A 21,777-nucleotide genomic window follows, 5' to 3' on the forward strand; every position below is an offset into this window, starting at 1 on the left:
TCCCCATCTCTCTCTCTCTTCTCCCCCTCTCTCTTATCCTCCTCTGTCTCTCTATCATCCCCCTCTCTCTTTTATACCCCTCTCTTTATATTTTTTCTCTTTTATCCCCATCTCTCTCTCTCTCTCTCTCTCTTTTTATCTCCCTCTTATCCCCATCTCACTCTCTCTCTTGCTCTTATCCCCCTCTCTCCAATCTCTTTTATCTCTCTTTCTCTCTTTTTCTCTCCCTCTCTTATCCCCCTCACTATCTTTCTCTCTCTCTCTCTCTCTCTCTCTCTCTCTCTCTCTCTTGCTCTAATCTTGCTCTTGCTCTCTCTCCAACCTCTTATCTCTCTCTTTCTCTCTTTCTCTCTCCCTTTTTAACTCTCTCGTATCCCCTCTCTCTCTTATCCCCCTCTCTCCAATCTATTTCTCTCCCTCTCGTATCTCTCTCAATCTGTCTCTCTCCCTCTCTTATCCTCCCTCTGTCTTTCTCTCATCCCCCTCTCTCCAATCTCTTCTCTCTCTTTCTCTCTCTTCTCTCTCTCATCCCCATCTCTCATTTATCCCTTTTCTCTCTCTTATCCACTTTCTCTCTCTTGCTCTTATCCCCTCTCTCCAATCTCTTTAATCCCTCTCTCTTGCTCGCTCTCTCACTTCCTCTCTCTCTTATCCCCCTCTATCCAATCTCTTTAATCCCTCTCTCTTGCTCTCACTCTCTCATCCCCCTCTCTCTCTTTTATCCCCTTTCTCTCATATCCTTCTCTCTACCATCCCCTCTCTCTCTCTCTTATAATTTTTCTCTCTTATCGTATCCCCCTCTCTTATCTCTCTCTTATCCCCCCTCTCTCTCTCTCTCTCTCTTATCTCTCTCTCTCTCTCTCTCTCTCTTATCCCCTCTCTCCAATCTTGTTTCTCTGTCTCTCTCTCTCTCTCTCTCTCTCTCTCTCTCTCCCCTCTCTCTTATCCTTCTCTCTCTCTTATCCCCTCTTTTATCTCTCTTTTTATCCCCTTTCTCTCCCCTTATCCTTCTCTCCCCCTCTCTTTTTATCCCCTTTCTCTCTTTCCTTCTCTCTCTCATCCCCCTCTCTCTTTTATCCCCTTTCTCTTATCCTTCTCTCTCTTCCCCCTCTCTTTTATCCCCTTTCTCTCTTATCCTTCTCTCATCCCCCTCTCTATTTCTTTCTCATCCCCTCCAATCTCTTTTATCCCTCTCGCTTACCCCCCTCTCTCTCACTCTCACCCCTCTCTCTCCAATCTCTTATCTCTCTCTCTCTCTCATCCCCCCCTCAATCTCTTTTATACTTATCTCCCTGTCTCTCTCTCTCTGTTATCTCTTTCTCTCCGTCCTTCTCTCTCAATTCAATTCAAGGGGCTTTATTGGCAGGGGAAACGTATGTTAACATTGCCAAAGCAAGTGAGGTAGATAATAAACAATAGTGAAATAAACAAGAAAAATGAACAGTAAAGATTACACTCACAGAATTTTCAAAAGAATAAAGACATTACACATGTCATATTATGTGTATATATATATACAGTGTTGTAATGATGTACAAATGGTTAAAGTACAAAAGGGAAAATAAATAAACATAAATATGGGTTGTATTAACAATGGTGTTTGTTCTTCACTTGTTGCCCTTTTCTTGTGGCAACAGGTCACAAATCTTGCTGCTGTGATGGCACACTGTGGAATTTCACCCAGTAGATATGGGAGTTTATTAAAATTGTATTTGTTTTCGAATTCTTTGTGGATCTGTGTAATCTGAAGGAAATATGTGTCTCTATGGTCATAAATTTGGCAGGAGGTTAGGAAATGCAGCTCAATTTCCACATTTTGTGGGCAGTAAGTACATAGCCTGTCTTCTCTTGAGAGCCATGTCTGCCTACGGCGGCCTTTCTCAATAGCAAGGCTATGCTCACTAAGTCTGTACATAGTCAAAGTTTTCCTTCATTTTGAGTCAGTCACAGTGGTCAGGTATTCTGCCACTATGTACTCTCTGTTTAGGGCAAAATAGCATTCTAGTTTGCTCTGTTTTTTTTGTTAATTCTTTCCAATGTGTCAAGTAATACTTTTTTTGTTTTCTCATGATTTGGTTGGGTCTAATTGTGTTGCTGTCCTGGGGCTCTGTGGGGTGTGTTTGTGAACAGAGCCAGGACCAGCTTGCTTAGGGGACTCTTCTCCAGGTTCTCTGTAGGTAATGGCTTTGTTATGGAAGGTTTGGGAATCGCTTCCTTTTAAGTGGTTGTAGAATTTAACGTCTCTTTTCTGGATTTTGTTAATTAGTGGGTATCGGCCTAATTCTGCTCTGCATGCATTATTTGGTGTTCTACGTTGTACACGGAAGATATTTTTGCAGAATTCTGCATGCAGAGTCTCAATTTGGTGTTTGTCCCATTTTGTGAATTATTGGTTGGTGAGCAGACCCCAGACCTCACAACCATAAAGGGCAATGGGTTATATGACTGATTCAAGTATTTTTAGCCAGATCCTAATTGGTATGTTGAATTTTATGTTCCTTTTGATGGCATAGAATGCCCTTCGTTCCTTGTCTCTCAGATCGTTCCCAGCTTTGTGGAAGTTACCTGTGGCAATGATTTTTAGGCCAAGGTATGTATAGTTTTTTGTTTGCTCTAGGGCAACGGTGTCAAAATGGAATTTGTGTTTGTGGTCCTGGCGACTGGACCTTTTTTGGAACACCATTATTTTGGTTTTACTGAGATTTACTGTCAGGGCCCAGGTCTGGCAGGATCTGTGCAGAAGATCTAGATGCTACTGTAGTTCCTCCTAGGTTGGGGTCAGAAGCACCAGATCATCAGCAAACAGAAATGTAACTTCAGATTCTAGTAGGGTGAGGCATGAGAAGACTCAAATGTACTGTTAAGATTTTCTACTGCCAAGTTTACACCTTCACTATTACAGTGGAACGTTTTACCCAGGAATTTGTCTAAAAGGGATTGAATTTGTTGTTGCCTAATTGTTTTTTGTTAGGTTTCCAAACTGCATTCCTTCCCTCTATAGCATTTCTTAATGTTACTCAGTTCCTTTGGTTTTGATGCCTCATGATTGAGTATTGCTCTGTTCAGGTAGACTGTGATTTTGATGTGGTCTGATAGGGGTGTCAGTGGGCTGACTGAAGGCTCTGAGAGACTCTGGGTTGAGGTCAGTGATAAGGTAGTCTACAGTACTACTACCAAGAGATGAGCAATAGGTGTACCTACCATAGGAGTCCCCTCGAAGCCTACCATTGACTATGTACATACCCAGCGTGCGACAGAGCTGCAGGAGTTGTGACCCGTTTTTGTTGGTTATGTTGTCATAGTTGTGCCTAGGGGGCATATCTCTCTCTCTCTTAGTGCTGTGAGTTCCGTGAGTTCCGTGTGTAGCTCGGTGCACTTTTCTTTTTAAGGTGAGTTTGTTGGGCATCCCTCCTCTCTCTCTGTTTTTCTCTGCCCGTGGAGCATTATAGCCACACACACACACATCACACAAACACAGACACACGCACACACTCTCCTCTGCATATGAAGGGGTAGGGTTTAGTGCGGCAGGGGACTGGAGGTTAATGACTACACTATGTCGAGGCGCCCGGTTCTACATCTGTCACCAACACAATAGTCACGTATCCAAGGCCGCCGCACGCTGCCAGGCGCCCAGGCCCAACGTCCCCTCCGCTGCCCTCCCACCAGGACTGTGACACAAGTCATGTTCCCTGAAGATTTAGTTATCACAAAGGAAGCTCATACGTGTTCGAGAGAGAGTCACCAGAAGGCCTTGTCACTTGGAGACACAGAGATGTCACACACACTCATACAGATACACACACACACACACACACACACTGATTGGGGGTAATCTTCTGGTTGAGTGTGTGTGTCCGGACAGTTGATGTCTTTGTTTACAGTTTTTATTTATAAAAAGGAACTCTGCCATCATTTAAAACAAGCTGTTGCTATTTTCAATGCTTTTCCTATTCTGAAGGGTTTTATTTTGAAATGCATGAAATGGTTTGCTGTGATGTGGTTTGTCTAAGCTCACACAGAGCGGCCTGTCATTATTACCATAACCTCTCTAACGTGTGTCTGTGTGTCTTCTTCTTCCCACAGATTGCGAGCCCGAGGTACTGTTGGATTGGTCGCTTGATGTAAATTGTCTCTTTTGCTGCTCAAGACGAGAGAAAGTCAAGGTAATTGATGTTATTAGAGTTGCTGTGGCTTACACACACACACACACACACACACACACACACACACACACACACACACACACACACACACACACACACACACACACACACACACACACACACACACACACACACACACACACACACACACAGACACACATCGAGACACAGACACACATCGAGACAATAGCTAAATCCCACACACTGCATTACAGCTAGCTGATTAGCTAAACTCCACACACTGCATTACAGCTAGACTGATTAGCTAAACTCCACACACTGCATTACAGCTAGCTGATTAGCTAAACTCCACACACTGCATTACAGCTAGCTGATTAGCTAAACTCCACACACTGCATTACAGCTAGCTGATTAGCTAAACTCCACACACTGCATTACAGCTAACTGATTAGCTAAACTCCACACACTGCATTACAGCTAACTGATTAGCTAAACTCCACACACTGCATTACAGCTAACTGATTAGCTAAACTCCACACACTGCATTACAGCTAGCTGATTAGCTAAACTCCACACACTGCATTACAGCTAGCTGATTAGCTAAACTCCATTACAGCTGCTGATTAGCTAACCACCCCCTCCACTGCATTACAGCTAGCTGATTAGCTAAACTCCACACACTGCATTACAGATAGCTGATTAGCTAAACTCCACACTGCTGCATTACAGATAGCTGATTAGCTAAACCCCCCACACTGCTGCATTTCAGCTAGCTGATTAGCTAAACCCTCCACACTGCATTACAGCTAGCTGATTAGCTAAACTCCACACACTGCATTACAGCTAGCTGATTAGCTAAACTCCACACACTGCATTACAGCTATCTGATTAGCTAAACCCCCCACACTAAATTACAGTTAGCTGATTAGATGAACCCCCCACACTGCATTAGCTAATTAGCTTCATGAAAAAAGCCAGTCTGCATCTTTTCATCTTTCCATCGCCTCATCGACAATAACACACACACACACACACACACACACACACACACACACACACACACACACACACACACACACACACACACACACACACACACACACACACACACACACACACACCCTTTAAGTAGAGGTCAATCCCTGGTCGTCTCACTCTTTCAGCCATGTCTAATCATCCTAAAATGGCGCTAGAATGTTTTGCCTCTCAGGAATGTATTATTATTTTTTGCCCTTTCAGTCACCCCTCGATCCCTTTGACCTTGTGAATTGATGCTCGTCGGCATGTCGTTCGGGGCGCCACTCGTCCTCCATTTTTTGTTCGTCTTTTTAAAGGGGCAATCTGGGATTCAAACGATGAAGAAGTGGACACCGCGCCACTTTTGATATACCAATCCCAGATTGCCCCTTTAATGGAGGAACGAAGGATGAAACAGAAGGCCTCACAAAGAGCCCCCCCCTTCTGTTGCCATGCCAACCAACCACTCCTTTTCTCCTTTTTCATCTTGACCTCTTCAACCCTGAAGGTCGACCATCTGGCACCTACAATTTAATACACAATTGTACATGTGTGAAAAATAACAAATATAAGCGCCAACCAAATTATTATTATAAACATATATAACATAGTAGTAGTGCTGATCTATGATCAGATTATAATGAATAGGATTATATAAATCAGATTCAGCATTCCTACTTCTGGGACACTTTGAATACGCTCCATGGTCCATAAAACATATTACCTCGAACATATCTGTCCTCCTTCCTCTGCTTGTCTCTGGCCTTGCCATGGCCGGGCTGGGTGGGTTGGGCTTGCCCTACGTCCAAAATGGCACGCTATTCTCTTTATAGTGCACTACGTCTGAACACGGCCCATAGGGCTCTGGCAAAAGTAGTGCACGATGTAGGGAATAGGGTGCCATTTGGGACGTACTCTTCATATTTCACTGTGTGCGTTTAATTGCATGAAATGCCAGAGGACCTGCAGAGGACGGAAACAATTGATTCATTGATCTGCAGCTATGCAAACTCCCAACAGGAGGAGGTAGGCTTGAGAGAGGGGGAGAGCGAGAGAGGGGGAGGAGGTAGGCTTGAGGGAGGTGAAGAGCGGGAGAGGGGGAGGAGGTAGGCTTGAGGGAGGGGAAGAGAGAGAGAGGGGGAGGAGTTAGGCTTGAGGGAGGGGAAGAGCGAGAGAGAGAGGGAGGGGGAGGAGGGGGAGGCTTGAGGGAGGGGAAGGGGAGGAGTTAGGCGAGAGGGGAGGGGAGAGGGGGAGGTAGGCTTGAGGGAGGGGAAGAGCGAGAGAGGGGGAGGAGGTAGGCTTGAGGGAGGGGAAGGAGAGGGGGGGGAGGAGGGAGGGGAAGAGCGAGGAGGGGAGGTAGGGCTTGAGGGAGGGGAAGAGCGAGAGAGGGGGAGGAGGTAGGCTTGAGGGAGGGGAAGAGCGAGGGAGGGGGGAGGAGGGCTTGAGGGGGGAAGAGCGAGGAGGGGGAGGGGGTAGGCTTGAGGGAGGGGAAGAGCGAGGGAGGGGAGGAGGTAGGGAGGGGAAGAGCGGAGAGGGGGAGGAGGTTTGAGGGAGGGAGGGAGGGGAGAGCGAGAGAGGAGGGGGAGGAGGTAGGCTTGAGGGAGGGGGAGGGGGAGGGGGAGGAGGTAGGCGAGAGGGGGGGAGGGGGGGGTAGGCTTGAGGGAGGGGGAGAGCGAGAGAGGGGGAGGAGGTAGGCTTGAGGGAGGGGAGAGCGAGAGAGGGGGGGGAGGAGGTAGGCTTGAGGGAGGGGGAGGGGGAGGAGGGAGGGAGAGGGAGAGGAGGGGGAGGAGGTAGGCTTGAGGGAGGGGAAGAGCGAGAGAGGGGGGGAGGAGGTAGGCTTGAGGGAGGGGAGGGGGGAGGGGGAGGAGGTAGGCTTGAGGGGGGGGAGAGGGGGGGGGGAGGAGGTAGGCTTGAGGGAGGGGAAGAGCGAGGGAGGGGGGGAGGTAGGCTTGAGGGAGGGGAGAGCGAGGGAGGGGGAGGAGGTAGGCTTGAGGGAGGGGAGGGGGAGAGCGAGGGGGGGAGGGGGAGGAGGTAGGCTTGAGGGAGGGGGAGAGAGAGGGAGGGGGAGGAGGTAGGCTTGAGGGGGAGAGGGGAGAGCGAGGGAGGGGGAGGAGGTAGGCTTGAGGGAGAGGGAAGAGCGAGAGAGGGGGGAGGGGGAGGAGGTGGGAGGGAGGGGTAGGGCAGAAGGAGAAGGAGGGAGGGGAGGAGGTAGGCTTGAGAGGGGGAGAGAGCGGGAGAGGGGGAGGAGGTAGGCTTGAGGGAGGGGAAGAGCGAGGAGAGGGGGAGGAGGTAGGCTTGAGGGAGGGGAGAGAGCGAGGAGGTAGGGAGGGGGAGGGGGAGGGGAGGTAGGCTTGAGGGAGGGGGGAAGAGGTAGGGGGGAGGGGGAGAGCGAGGGAGGGGAGGAGGTAGGCTTGAGGGAGGGGAGAGCAGGAGAGGGGGAGGAGGTAGGCTTGAGGGAGGGGAAGAGCTTGAGGGAGGGGGAGAGGGGGGGGGAGGAGGTAGGCTTGAGGGAGGGGAAGAGGGGGGGTAGGCTTGAGGGGGGAGGAGGTAGGCTTGAGGGAGGGGGGGAGCGAGGGAGGGGGAGGGGGTGGAGGTAGGCTTGAGGGAGGGGGAGAGCGAGGGAGGGGGAGGAGGTAGGCTTGAGGGAGGGGAGAGAGAGAGAGGGGGGGGGGAGGGGGGCTTGAGGAGGGGTAGGCTTGAGGGAGGGGGAGAGTGAGGGAGGGGGAGGAGGTAGGCTTGAGGGAGGGGGAGAGCAGGGAGGGGGAGGAGGTAGGCTTGAGGGAGGGGGAGGGGGGGCTTGAGGGGGAGGTAGGCTTGAGGGGAGGAGGGGGAGAGTGAGGGAGGGGGAGGAGGTAGGGGGAGGAGGTAGGCTTGAGGGAGGGGGGGAGAGTGAGGGGGGAGGAGGTAGGCTTGAGGGAGGGGGAGGAGAGGGGCGGGGAGGAGGTAGGCTTGAGGGAGGGGGAGGAGAGGGGCAGAAGGAGAAGGAAAGTGAAAGGGGGATACCTAGTCAGTTGAACAACTGAATGCATTCAACTGAAGTGTCTTCCGAGGGGAGAGAGAGAGAGAAAAGAGACGAGGGGGAGGGAGAGAGGGATGGAGAGCGAGGGGAAGGAAGAGAGAATGCCTCATTCATATTAACTGTGAAGGTATGCCGTTTTAAAGAAACTGTTTGAGCCTGTTTTGGTTTTGCCAGTTTTCACGTCACTAGATTCTAAGAGGAGAAAGTGGAGAGACAGTCAGGGTGTCACGCCCATTCCTCCCACCACCACCCCCCCAGATCAGTCATTTGTTTGTTTCATAAACACAATGACTGCATGTCCATAGTACCACACAATGACTTTCTTAATCACCATGTTTTGTCACCCGGTCTTTTAAAGCTTCCACCACAGTGTTATCTCGCCACCTATTGTCATATTATGTTGTTTTTTTTGCTTAGTAAAAAAAAAAAACGGACTTAAAAGTTGCTTTAAGGTTTTCCTCTGGGTTTGGTCCAGGAAAACTTAATTAAAACTGTCTGCTTAGTCTGTGTCCCTCTGAGGAACACTTGGTTGTACATTTATGTACTGTTTTCTAAAATCCTAAACCCTTTTCCTCTTGTGTTCTGTGTCCATCTCAGGAACACTTGGTTGGCATCACTCCCCAGGTCTTATCAGAGTCAGAGGACTTGAAACAGGACACGTCCAAAATCAACCGCCTGGAGAAGCAAGCCGAAGAGTTCCTCAATGCTGTCTTCTACAGAAAGGGTGAGTCAAGAACCTATAGAACCATAAGGGAGTCTAGAACCTATAGAACCATAAGGGAGTCTAGAACCTATAGAACCATAAGGGAGTCTAGAACCTAGAACCATAAGGGAGTCTAGGACGTAGAACCATAAGGGAGTCTAGGACGTAGAACCATAAGGGAGTCTAGGACGTAGAACCAGAAGGGAGTCTAGGACGTAGAACCATAAGGGAGTCTAGGACGTAGAACCATAAGGGAGTCCATAGGGAAGAACCATAAGGGAGTCTAGGACGTAGAACCATAAGGGAGGACGTCCAACCATAAGGGAGTCTAGGACGTAGAACCATAAGGGAGTCTAGGACGTAGAACCATAAGGGAGTCTAGGACGTAGAACCATAAGGAGTCTAGGACGTAGAACCATAAGGGAGTCCATAAGGAGTCTAGGACGTAGAACCATAAGGGAGTCTAGGACGTAGAACCATAAGGGAGTCTAGGACGTAGAACCATAAGGGAGTCTAGGACGTAGAACCATAAGGGAGTCTAGGACGTAGAACCATAAGGGAGTCTAGGACGTAGAACCATAAGGGAGTCTTGAACCTGTAGAACCATACAGAATTTTAGAACCTAGAACATAGAAGCATAAGGGAGTTTAGAACCTAGAACTATAAGGGTCAAGAACCTATAGAACCATAAGGGAGTCCAGTAGAACTATATGGCGTAGTCAGTTGGGGTGTTATAAAGACACAAGGTATGGAACTTGGAAACACCAAAGTTGTGGGTTTGATTCCCACATTTGGGCTCCCGAGTGGCGCAGCGTTCTAAGGCACTGCATCTCAGTACTTGAGGCGTCCCTACAGACACCCCGGTTCGATTCCAGGCTGTATCACTACCGGCCGTGATTGGGAGTCCCATAGGGCGGCACACAATTGGCCCAGCGTCGTCCAGGTTTGGCCGGTGTATGACTGTCATTGAAAATAAGAATTTGTTCTAAAGTGACTCTTGCCTAGTTAAATAAAGGTTCAATTAAAAATCCTGTCCTAAAAAAACTGAAGTTTAAAATGAAATGTGTCGGTTAAGTGACCATGTATTGTTATGGTTATATAGACGACAAGACGACATATTTAAAGTGCCTTTGAACAGGGTATGGTTGCAGGTGCCAGGCGCACCGGTTTGAGTGTGTCAAGAATTGCAACGCTGCTGGGTTTTTCACGCTCAACAGTTTCCTGTGTGTATAAAGAATGGTCCACCACCCAAAGGACATCCAGCCAGCTATGGGAAGCATTGGAATCAAGTCAATATAAGAAAAGTCCTAAATGGTGTGTACACTGAGTGTATGTAGCTGAACAAACACTGCGCGGTATATAAACAGACACACATAGATATGTGTCATTTGTCTGAGGGTTTCTTCCTTCCCAGTGATGGTCCTTTAGCTAAATGTTTTTATAATGTCTATATGCTCCCGGCTTTATGTTTTGGGTCCACGCGGTCGGCGTCCCAAACGGAACCCGATTTCCTACATAGTGCACTACTTTTGACCAGATTGCATAGGGCCCTGGTTAAAAGTAGTGCACTGGATTGGGAATAGTGTGCCAGGACGTAGGTATTGTTTGCAGAAAGCTTCCCCTTCGGACATGGGGCACAATTCCTCGGCCCAAAAGGAAATGTTTTTCCAGAAAGCTTGTCTGCTAAATCACTTTGTTGTTTTACGGCTGAAAGTTGGGGGCTATAGGGTAGACTAGAGCTGTGTCCCAAATGGCACCATATTCCCTATGTAGTGCACTACTATAGGGGCCAATGGGGTTCTGGTCGAAAGTAGTGCACTACATAGGGAATAGGGTGCCATTTGCGACGAACCCTAGCTAACAGTCTGTCTGTCTAGTATTACAGAGGTATTAAACCACATGTCCTGTAGGTATATATCTATGTCCACATTCTAACAGTCTGTCTGTAGTATTACAGAGATATTAAACATGTCCTGTAGGTCTACATCTATGTCCACATTCTAACAGTCTGTCTGTAGTATTACAGAGGTATTAAACAACATGTCCTGTAGGTCTACATCTATGTCCACATTCTAACAGTCTGTCTGTAGTATTACAGAGGTATTAAACAACATGTCCTGTAGGTATATATCTATGTCCACATTCTAACAGTCTGTCTGTAGTGTTACAGAGAGGTATTAAACAACATGTCCTGTAGGTATATATCTATGTCCACATTCTAACAGTCTGTCTGTAGTATTACAGAGAGGTATTAAACATGTCCTGTAGGTCTATATCTATGTCCACATTCTAACAGTCTGTCTGTAGTATTACAGAGAGGTATTAAACATGTCCTGTAGGTCTATATCTATGTCCACATTCTAACAGTCTGTCTGTAGTATTACAGAGAGGTATTAAACATGTCCTGTAGGTCTACATCTATGTCCACATTCTAACAGTCTGTCTGTAGTATTACAGAGAGGTATTAAACATGTCCTATAGGTATATATCTATGTCCACATTCTAACAGTCTATTTTTAATAAAAATATATGTGTGTAAAGTCACATCTACCTTAATTGTTATCAGTTTATATATATATTTTTTTTCTCTCACATAAACAGTAATATTTCCTGGTTTCTAAAATTAGAATAGTTTGCCTAATTTCAGTTTGTGACAAAACAAGTCATGTAGAGCTTAGAAAATGGCTGTACGGTTTAAACCGCTGTGAAATATATTTTCAATAACCAACAATGTAGTATTTTCTGCTGTTTGAAGCTGGTGTACAAAACCGAAAGTAAAATACGCAAAAACAAAATTAAAGAACGGGAAGCATAAATATAGTGCACATAGAACATATCTACAACTTCTGAGACTGGCTTTCAGTGAGAATGACAGGTTCATAACTGACATTTCTACGTGAATTTGGTCCGTTCCCCCATAAAGTGACATATTGCAGCTTTACTGTTTCTAGTTGTAGTGCTGCCAGATCTTTAGCCGGTCGTTGGAATGTTAAACAGATTAAGAATGTTCTAATAGGTGTCTAATGTTGTGTGTTTGTTTGTCTCTAGCAGACCTCCCAAGCTTCTCGGACCCCCACATCCCTCTAGTGGCTCGTGAGATAATGCAGCGAATGATCCGTCAGTTCGCTGCTGAATATACCTCAAAAAACAGCTATTCTCAGGACCCCCCCCATCACCCCCAGCCCAACGGCATCAAGGACCAAAGCCGCCTCCTGCCGAGAGCGGCTTCTCCAGCCCCGGCCCCCCTCGCTCTGCCTGGGGCGTCCAGCCCCCCGTCCCCCGCCCCGGGACCGGGCCTCAGTCCCGCCTCCGCCTCTGCCTTCGTCCCGGACAGTGGGAACGGAGCCGGTAGTAACTGTAGTGGTACCGGTGCTGCTGCCTCTGCACAGAACCCCGTCCTCAGCAAGCTTCTCATGGCCGACCAGGACTCTCCACTGGACCTCACCGTCAAGAGGCCCGACCCCACAGAGACCAAAACAGAGGGTAAGACACCACTCACACGTCCATATCGAATCAACACCTATTTACCTTATGGACAAGATAATATGGTGTTACACTGTACAATGAAATGCTTACTTGCAGGCTCTCTCTCTCAACAGTGCAACAACAATAAGAAAAAGGGAAATAAGAAAAAATATTAACTAAAATAAATAAGTAGAAGAGAAACCTGGACTGAAGAACTCCCCCATAACTTCAATAGAACGCCCTGTATCTCTCCTATCCCCTTGTATCTTTCCTATATCGCCCTGTATCTCTCCTATCTCCATGTATCTTTCCTATCTCCCTGTATTGCCAATATCTCCCCTATATTGACTATATCTCCCCTGTATGTTGCTTATATCTCCCCTATATCTCGCATATGTCGCCTATATCTCCCTATAGGTCTCATATAGCTTCCCTATATCTCTTCTATAGCTCCCATGTATCTCCTATGAGCCACTATATATCCTTTATATATCCCCTCTATCTCTACTATATCTCTCCTATATCTCCACTTTAACTCACTTATATATCCGCTATATCTCTTCTATATCTCCGCTATTTTTCCTATATCTCCACTGTATCTTGCTTATATCTCCACTATATTGCCTCTAGCTCTTCTACATCTTGCCTATATCTCTCCCCTATCGCTCCCCTATCGCTCCCCTATCGCTCCCCTATCGCTCCCCCTATCGCTCCCCTATCGATCTCCCCTATCGCTCCCCTATATCTCTCCCCTATCGCTCCCCTATATCGCTCCCCTATATCTCTACCCTATCGATCTCCCCTATATCTCTCCCCTATCTCTCCCCTATCGCTCCCCTATATCTCTCCCCTATCGCTCCCCTATCGATCCCCCCTCTCTCCCCTATCGCTCCCCTATATCTTTACCCTATCGCTCCCTATATCTTTACCCTATATCGCTCCCCTATACCGCTCCCCTATATCTCTACCCTATCGCACCCCTATAGATCCCCCATATCTCTCTTATATATCGCTCCTATATATCCCTTATATCTTCCCTATATCTCCCCTATATCTCTCTTACAGTTGAAGTCGGATGTTTACATACACTTAGGTTGGATTCATTAAAACTCGTTTTTCAACCACTCCACAAATTTCTTGTTAACAAACTATAGTTTTGGCAAGTCGGTTAGGACATCTACTTTGTGCATGTAAGTAATATTTCCAACAATTGTTTAGACGGATTATTTCACTTATAATTCACTGTATCACAATTCCAGTGGGTCAGAAGTTTACATACACTAAGTTGACTGTGTCTTTAAACAGCTTGGAAAATTACAGAAAATGATGTCATGGCTTTAGAAGCTAATTGGAAGTGTACCTGTGGATGTATTTCAAGTCCTACCTTCAAACTCAGTGCCTCTTTGCTTGACATCTTGGGAAAATCAAAAGAAATCAGCAAAGACCTCAGGAAGAAAAAGGTAGACCTCCACAAGTCTGGTTCATCCTTCGGAGCAATTTCCAAACACCTGAAGGTACCACGTACATCTGCACAAACAGTAGTACGCAAGTATAAACACCAAGGGACCATGCAGCCATCTAACCGCTCAGGAAGGAGATGCGTTCTGTCTCCTAGAGATGAACGTACTTTGGTGCGAAAAGTGCAAATCAATCCCAGAACAACAGAAAAGGACCTTGTGAAGATGCTGGAGGAAACCGGTACAAAAGTATTTCTTTCCACAGTAAAACAAGTCCTATATCGATATAACCTGAAAAGCCGCTCAGCAAGGAAGAAGCCACTGCTCCAAAACCGCCATAAAAAAGCCAGACTACGGTTTGCAACTGCACATGGGGACAAAGATTGTACTTTTGGGGAAATGTCCTCTGGTCTGAAGAAACAAAAATGGAACTGTTGGCCATAAAAAAGTGGAAGGCTTGCAAGCCGAAGAACACCATCCCAAACGTGAAGCACAGGGGTGGCAGCATCATGTTGTGGGGGTGCTTTGCTGCAGAAGGGACTGGTGCACTTCACAAAATAGATGGCAACATGAGGTAGGAAAATGACGTGGATATATTGAAGCAACAGCTCAAGACATGTCAGGAAGTTGAACCTTGGTCGCAAATCCCCCACAACCTGTAATTGGACCAGTAAAAGCTGTATAGAGCCAAACAGACTGGGCCAAATGAAAACTACTAGTATCCTAATTCTAACAAACAGTTGGAGGCTGAATGCCAAGTCGCGTTATGCTGAAAAATCGATTTTTGAATCTTAAAAACATTAACCCCAATGCCTTAAAATCCCTCTTGCCCTATAGACATTTGGCCTGGATGATCCTCTAATGCCTGTGACCATATATAGTATTATAGTGTTTTTATGTTATACCCATAAACACACGAGAGAGAAATTCATTTTAATATCACCACCTTCTTTTGTCTAACCAAAAAGCCCTAAAGATTAAAGAGGTCCTTCAGCTCTGTTCAGACGGACAGGTCATCAGACAGGTCATCAGACAGGTCAGCTGCACTTTGGGGATTACCAACCCGTGGAGGAGGAGTAGGAGGAGGGTGTGTGTGTTTTTTTGTGTGTGTTTTTTTGTGTGTTTTTTTTGTGTGTGTTTTTGTGTGTTTTTGTGTGTGTGGTTCAGTCAGTGGAAAGAGGAATATAATATTGTTATTACTCTTTAAACAAAGAGCAGAGCGGAGGGAACAGTAATGATTATTTTCACTATTTATTCATGTGCTTTTCTATGTTGTATTCTTCTCCTGGAGTCCTTTTCTTTTCTCATTTCCAGTGATTTATAGAGTTACACAAACATCTGTTATTCAACGGCACATTTACAATGTTAATTACATTCATTTAAAAAGTCCCAATCAATTGAAGTCAAGTTATACAGTACATACTTAGATGATCTGTGATGAACTGTGCCCTAAAACAGTGTGTGTGTATCTGTGTATGTTAATCCTCAGATGGAGTCCTGGACCTCTCCACCAAGAAGGCCCACGGCACCGTCCTCAAAAACTCTCACAGTTACACCCTGTTGCCCACAGTGAAGGGGTAAGACACACACACACACACACACACACACACACACACACACACACACACACACACACACACACACACACACACACACACACACACACACACACACACACACACACACACACACACACACACACACACACACACACACACCTCCGTTATAAATGATCATTGTAGTGATCAATGTGTTATTTCCCATTGGTTTCCAAGGTAATCACCTCTTGTTACGTTACGATGTCAAGGGCTTTCAGCGTCAGAAGAGAACTAACCCTAATCCATTATCACTATGATTACAGTACCTAGGTTTTAATAAGTAACTAACCCTAATCCATTATCACTATGATTACAGTACCTAGGTTTTAATAAGTAACTAACCCTAATCCATTATCATTATGATTACAGTACCGAGGTATTTACAAGTAACTAACCCTCATCCGTAATCCATATGATTACAGCACCTATGTTTTAATAAGTAACTAACCCTCATCCATTATCATTATGATCACAGTACCTAGGTTTTAATAAGTAACTAACCCTAATCCATTATCATTATGATTACAGTACATAGGTTTTAATAAATAACTAACCCTATTCCATTATCATTATGAATACAGCACCTAGGTTTTAATAAGTAACTAACCCTAATCCATTATCATTATGAATACAGCACCTAGGTTTTAATAAGTAACTAACCCTAATCCATTATCATTATGAATACAGCACCTAGGTTTTAATAAGTATGTATTTATGCTATTTGGATGTAATTCTTCTAACGGAGGTCAACGTTAGACTGCATCAAAGACCTCAGGGACTATTGGTTTTCCTGTTGTCTCTCTACTATATCCAGCTTTTATTTACTTGCCCACATAGTCGTGGTGGATGTTATTGATACCTGAGTGTTTTGCCTTCAAGTCATATTTGCATGATTAACAAACCGTACAAACTTTGTTTTCCTGCTTTAAATTAGAATAAATTACCTGTATAACTATGGAATAGACCTTGGAATGATTAGAACACACAGAAGGTCAAAGATGGATTTGAGCGGCTCGATACATGTTGACGCCCAAAGCGATATTGTATGGTGAGGGTGGAGTGTGTAATCTGTTGTTAGACACCTCGTTGGTGTATCAGAAGCAGCGTTGGTGGTTTGGGATTCACTAAAGATCAGGTCATGTAATATTAACTAAAGAGGGGGATGAGGAACTGGATGTACCCTCCTCCCTCACTCCACCCCTCCTCCATCCACCCTCCTCCTTCGCTCCACCCCTCCTCCATCCACCCTCCTCCTTCACTCCACCCCTCCTCCATCCACCCTCCTCCTCCATCCACCCTCCTCCTTCGCTCCACTCCTCCTCCATCCACCCTCCTCCTTCGCTCCACCCCTCCTCCATCCACCCTCCTCCCTCGCTCCACCCCTCCTCCATCCACCCTCCTCCTTCGCTCCACCCCTCCTCCATCCACCCTCCTCCTTCGCTCCACACCTCCTCCATCCACCCTCCTCCTTCGCTCCACCCCTCCTCCATCCACCCTCCTCCTTCGCTCCACCCCTCCTCCATCCACCCTCCTCCCTCGCTCCACCCCTCCTCCATCCACCCTCCTCCTTCGCTCCACGCCTCCTCCATCCACCCTCCTCCCTCACTCCACCCCTCCTCCATCCACCCTCCTCCCTCGCTCCACCACTCCTCCATCCACCCTCCTCCTTCGCTCCACCCCTCCTCCATCCACCCTCCTCCCTCGCTCCACCCCTCCTCCATCCACCCTCCTCCTTCGCTCCACCCCTCCTCCATCCACTCTCCTCCCTCGCTCCACCCCTCCATCCCTCCACACTTCCTCCGAGACCTCAGATATATTACCAAACACAGATCTCACTCATTTAGCTTTACCCCTTTATTTTACAGTGTGAAAATGAACCTAGTATTTTACTTACACAATCAAATGATAACAGTATCCTTTAAAAATAACATGACACCATAATAACCAATACATCAATAGTTTGTTCATTTGAGTTTCATAACAGCAAACAAGTGCCACTAGTCACCATACACCATTAACCACCACTGTGTGCAGACTACAGTTGACTAAACACGTTTTTATACATTTTTGCAAATGTATAAAAAAAAAAAAACGGAACTATAATATTTACATAAGTATTCAGACCCTTTACTCAGTACTTTGTGAGGCACCTTTGGCAACGATTACAGCCTGGAGTCTTCTTAGGTATGACGCTACAAGCTTGGTCACACCTGTATTTGGGGAGTTTCTCCCATTCAGTTATTTTCCAGTCTCTCCAGAGATGTTTGATTGGGTTCAGGTCTGGGCTCTGGCTGGGTCACTCAAGGACATTTAGAGACTTGTCCCGAAGCCACTCCTGCATTGTCTTGGCTGTGTGCTTAGAGTCGTTGTCCTATTGGAAGGTGAACCTTTTCCCCATTCTGAGGTCCTGAGTGCTCTGGAGCAGGTTTTCATCAAGGATCTCTCTGTACTTTGCTCTGTTCATCTTTCCCTCGATCCTGACTAGTCTCACAGTCCCTGCTTCACTGTTGGGATGGTGCCAGGTTGCCTCCAGACGTGATCCTTGTCATTCAGGCCAAAAAGCTGCAGAAATGGTTGTCCTTCTGGAAGGTTCTCCCATCTCCACAGAGGAGCTCTGTCAGAGTGACCATCGGGTTCTTGGTCACCTCCCTGACCAAGGCCCTTCTCCCCTGATTGCTCAGTTTGGCCTGGTGACCAGCTCTAGCAAGAGTCCTCTTGGTTCTAAACTTCTTCCATTTAAGAATGATGGAGGCCACTGTGTTCTTGCTGCAGAAATGTTTTGTTACCAGATCTGTGCCTCTGCACAATCTTGTCTCGGAGCTCTATGGAAAATTCCTTCGACATATCAAAGTTGTAGAAACATCTCAGGGATGATCAATGGAAACAGGATGCACCTGAGCTCAATTTTGAGTCTCATAGCAAAGGGTCTGCATACATATGTAAATAAGGTATTTCTGATTTTTATTTTTTATTAAAGTGGAAAAATTGGTGTAAATCAATGAGGGGAAAAAGTATTTGATCCATTTTAACACAATGTACAAAAAGTCAAGGGGTCTGAATACTTTCCGAATGCACTGTATATGGTGTAGACTGTGTGGTGTAGACTGTGTGGTGTAGACTGTTTTAATTTTTATTGTACCTTTTTATTTAACTAGGTAAGTCGGTTAAGAACAAATTCTTATTTTCAATGACGGCCTGGGAACACTGGGTTAACTGCCTGTTCAGGGGCAGAACAACAGATTTGTACCTTGTCAGCTTGCAACCTTCCGGTTACTAGTCCAACGCTCTAACCACTAGGCTACGCTGCCGCCCCTGTGTGGTGTAGACTGTGTGGTGTAGACTGTGTGGTGTAGACTGTGTGGTGTAGACTGTGTGGTGTAGACTGTGTGGTGTAGACTGTGTGGTGTAGACTGTGTGGTGTAGACTGTGTGGTGTAGACTGTGTGGTGTAGACTAGACAAAATGGTGTAGACTATTGTAGACTATAAGGTGTAGACTATTGTAGACTATAAGGTGTAGACTATTGTAGACTATATTGTAGACTATATGGTGCAGCCATCATTACTGTGAAACCACCTTCTAACTCCCTCATCAAGTGCATATATATAACTACTTCATCAGGGATGTGTGTGTCATTATTAGACTTTTTGACATTTAGATAACAACCTCATCAGGGGTATGCATATACTGTATGTACAGATGTCGGCTCTTGATTTGAGCCAGTTTGCTACAGCAGGAAAATAATCCTGTAGCAACAGGAAATGTGAATTATTTTATGGATTATAATTAATGGACATTTTTGTAGGGGTTGATACATTTTTCGTTCGGGGAAAATCAAGTCTGGAATTTCTAAGTGGAAATTACAAACTTCAGAATCCTTTTAAAAACACAAATACACTACACGTTTGCAATTCTCAGCAACAAAAGAGTGATCAAATTAAGATCCAACATCTGTACTTGTTTTGGACATATGCATGTCCATATGTCCATAATATTTTTTCCTTCACAGGATTTGGTTGCTGACGTCCTCAGTGCTACAGCTCATTCACTATCTGTCTACACTTCCCCTCCATTCTGATTGACATATCTATGGTCCTATTTAGAAGGTAGCATTGAGCTGTCACTCTGCTTGTCTGCGGGGGACTGGGATGTGTGCTTCCTGCTTAAAGGCTACTGTTGCTATGGTTACATACTGAACAGTACCCGACACCAAGGTCAGAAAAAAGTCACTTCTTTCTCAGGTAGTTCAGAAATAGAAACGTTAAGACCCGTCAAGGAAATGTCATTTGGGAGCTGAAGCACGGGTTTCTTAGAAAACACTATGTTCGTTCTAGCCCGTATAGGAACAACTTTCAGGCCTGATTTCAGGCCAACATAATGGAAAGGAGAAAGGGAGCTTAAAAGGACAGATTCTCTAAAATAACGAGTGGAGTAAGAAAAAAAGAGCGTCCTTGTGTCGCTCAACCCTTTTTGTGACTATTTCTATACGAGACATGCCAAGGTTCATTCTCATTTAGCTGGGAACGAGACCTCTCTGCCGTCAACTCCAACCGCAGCCATTGTCTATTGTGTTGTCAGGTGAATTCTATGACACTGTTACTATGTACAGTTTATCCTGTACCGTTAATTACAACCTGATCACAACGTGCTCCATTCTGCGCCCTCGATACCTCCTCAGGCAAATGAGTCTCTATCCCAGGGAGGGATTGGTATTATGATCATGGTAATTCATGCTGTGTGTCCTTGGTGTTTTCCCTCCTCTCTTTGTTCTCACGGTATTTGTTAGTGTAGCAGACTGTGCGTGTGTGTGTTCTCTGTTTACTCAGTACATGGCTCTCTATCTCTTAAACAGCATTAAGATCCAATAACATTTAAATCACTTTTTTTTACGTGGTAAAATAAAGTTGCTTGGTTGTTTTTGAACCAAACTGAATTGAAAATGTCCATGTAAATGGATCGTTATGCTTCATGGAAGACGGGGACGAAGAAACAACAAAGCATTGCAGTTCAGTTTAAATAAGTTTTCTCTGCGTGAAACAAAATGATTTGAACCAAATTGAGTTTGAAAAAGACGGACACTAAATTAAACGTTTGACATGAGTAAGTTAGCTCTAATTACCTATATAAAAGTGACGCACTCTGTCACAACATGCATGTTCTACACATGGTAAAAAAATATAGGAAATTAGTGTTAATTGTCTCTTTCTCTCTGTGTCTCATGAGCACCTTAATTGTTGAAGATAGGAGCTAACGTGCTGTAATGAGTGGAACATAGCTCCGGCTACGTCCACTTTGCACAGTGAATATAATTCATCAGACACCGATGCATCCCAAATAGCACCCCATTCCCTTTGTAGTGCACTACGGGCCCTGGTCAGAAGTAGTGCACTACATAGGGATTAGGGTGCCATTTGGTATGCAGGCAGCCACTCTCTCCCATGTGATGAGACCATATGGAACAGCTAACGAGTTATAATCCGTATGATGGCAACTACTTTGTCAAGCTGTCAAGATGTATAACTAGCTAATAGCCAACACAAATTTACAGCCAAAACATTTTCTCAAATGGGCTTTTTGCTGAAATGTAATGAATTGAAATGGAGATTGAACGCCCACCCTCATGCCAGGATGTAAATTGAATTTCAAATAAAGGTACTGTCTCTCAACTGAAGGGACCATATAAGTAGTTATTTGTGTCTATGCTATATCTAGTAATCATGAAATTAAAGGGGCAGTTGAAACAATCACAAAGCGAACCGATCCTGTTTCAGTAGAAAGCTGAGAAATGTAACCACTCTCAAATTCACAGACAGAGCTACAGATGTATGATCACAATTTGACCTACAGTGCATTCGGAAAGTATTCAGACCCCCTGACATTTTCCACATTTTGTTACGTGGATCACATAATGTTTGTTCCTCATCAATGTACACACAATACACCATAATCACAAAGGGAAAACAGGATTTTAAACATTTTTGGAAATGTATTAAAAATAAACAACATAAATACCTTATTTACATAATTATTCAGACACTTTGCTATGAGCTCAGGTGCATCCTGTTTGATGCATTGATCATCCTTGAGATGTTTTTACAACTTGATTGGAGTCCACCTGTGGTAAATTCAATTGCTTGGACATGATTTGGAAAGGCACACACCTGTCTATATAAGGTCCCACAGTTGACCGTTCCTGTCAGAGCAAAAACCAAGCCATGTGGTCAAAGGAATTGTCTGTAGAGCTCAGAGACAGGATTGTGTTGAGGCACAGATCTGGGGAAGGCTAACAAAACATGTCTGCAGCATTGAAAGTTCCCAAGAACACCGTGGCCTCCATCATTCTTAAATGGAAGAAGTTTGGAACCACTAAGACTCTTCCTAGAGCTGGCCAC

General features: G+C 45.4%; 1 protein-coding gene across 2 annotated transcripts in view; it reads left to right on the forward strand.

Annotated features, from left to right (window-relative positions):
* The window catches only part of lcor (ligand dependent nuclear receptor corepressor), a 111,964-nt gene that overhangs the window by 82,688 nt on the left and 7,499 nt on the right, over positions 1 to 21,777 (forward strand). The window contains exons 3-6 of one of the 2 annotated variants that reach the window (XM_046333555.1): positions 4,087 to 4,166; positions 8,761 to 8,887; positions 11,915 to 12,349; positions 15,278 to 15,365. In XM_046333555.1, the coding sequence (XP_046189511.1) occupies positions 4,087 to 4,166; positions 8,761 to 8,887; positions 11,915 to 12,349; positions 15,278 to 15,365 (730 nt within the window). The remainder of the gene's footprint in view (positions 1 to 4,086; positions 4,167 to 8,760; positions 8,888 to 11,914; positions 12,350 to 15,277; positions 15,366 to 21,777) is intronic. The other variant, XM_046333556.1, reaches the window with a different exon arrangement.

This window comes from Oncorhynchus gorbuscha, unplaced genomic scaffold (assembly GCF_021184085.1).
Source record: "Oncorhynchus gorbuscha isolate QuinsamMale2020 ecotype Even-year unplaced genomic scaffold, OgorEven_v1.0 Un_scaffold_460, whole genome shotgun sequence".
Lineage (NCBI taxonomy): Eukaryota > Metazoa > Chordata > Actinopteri > Salmoniformes > Salmonidae > Oncorhynchus > Oncorhynchus gorbuscha.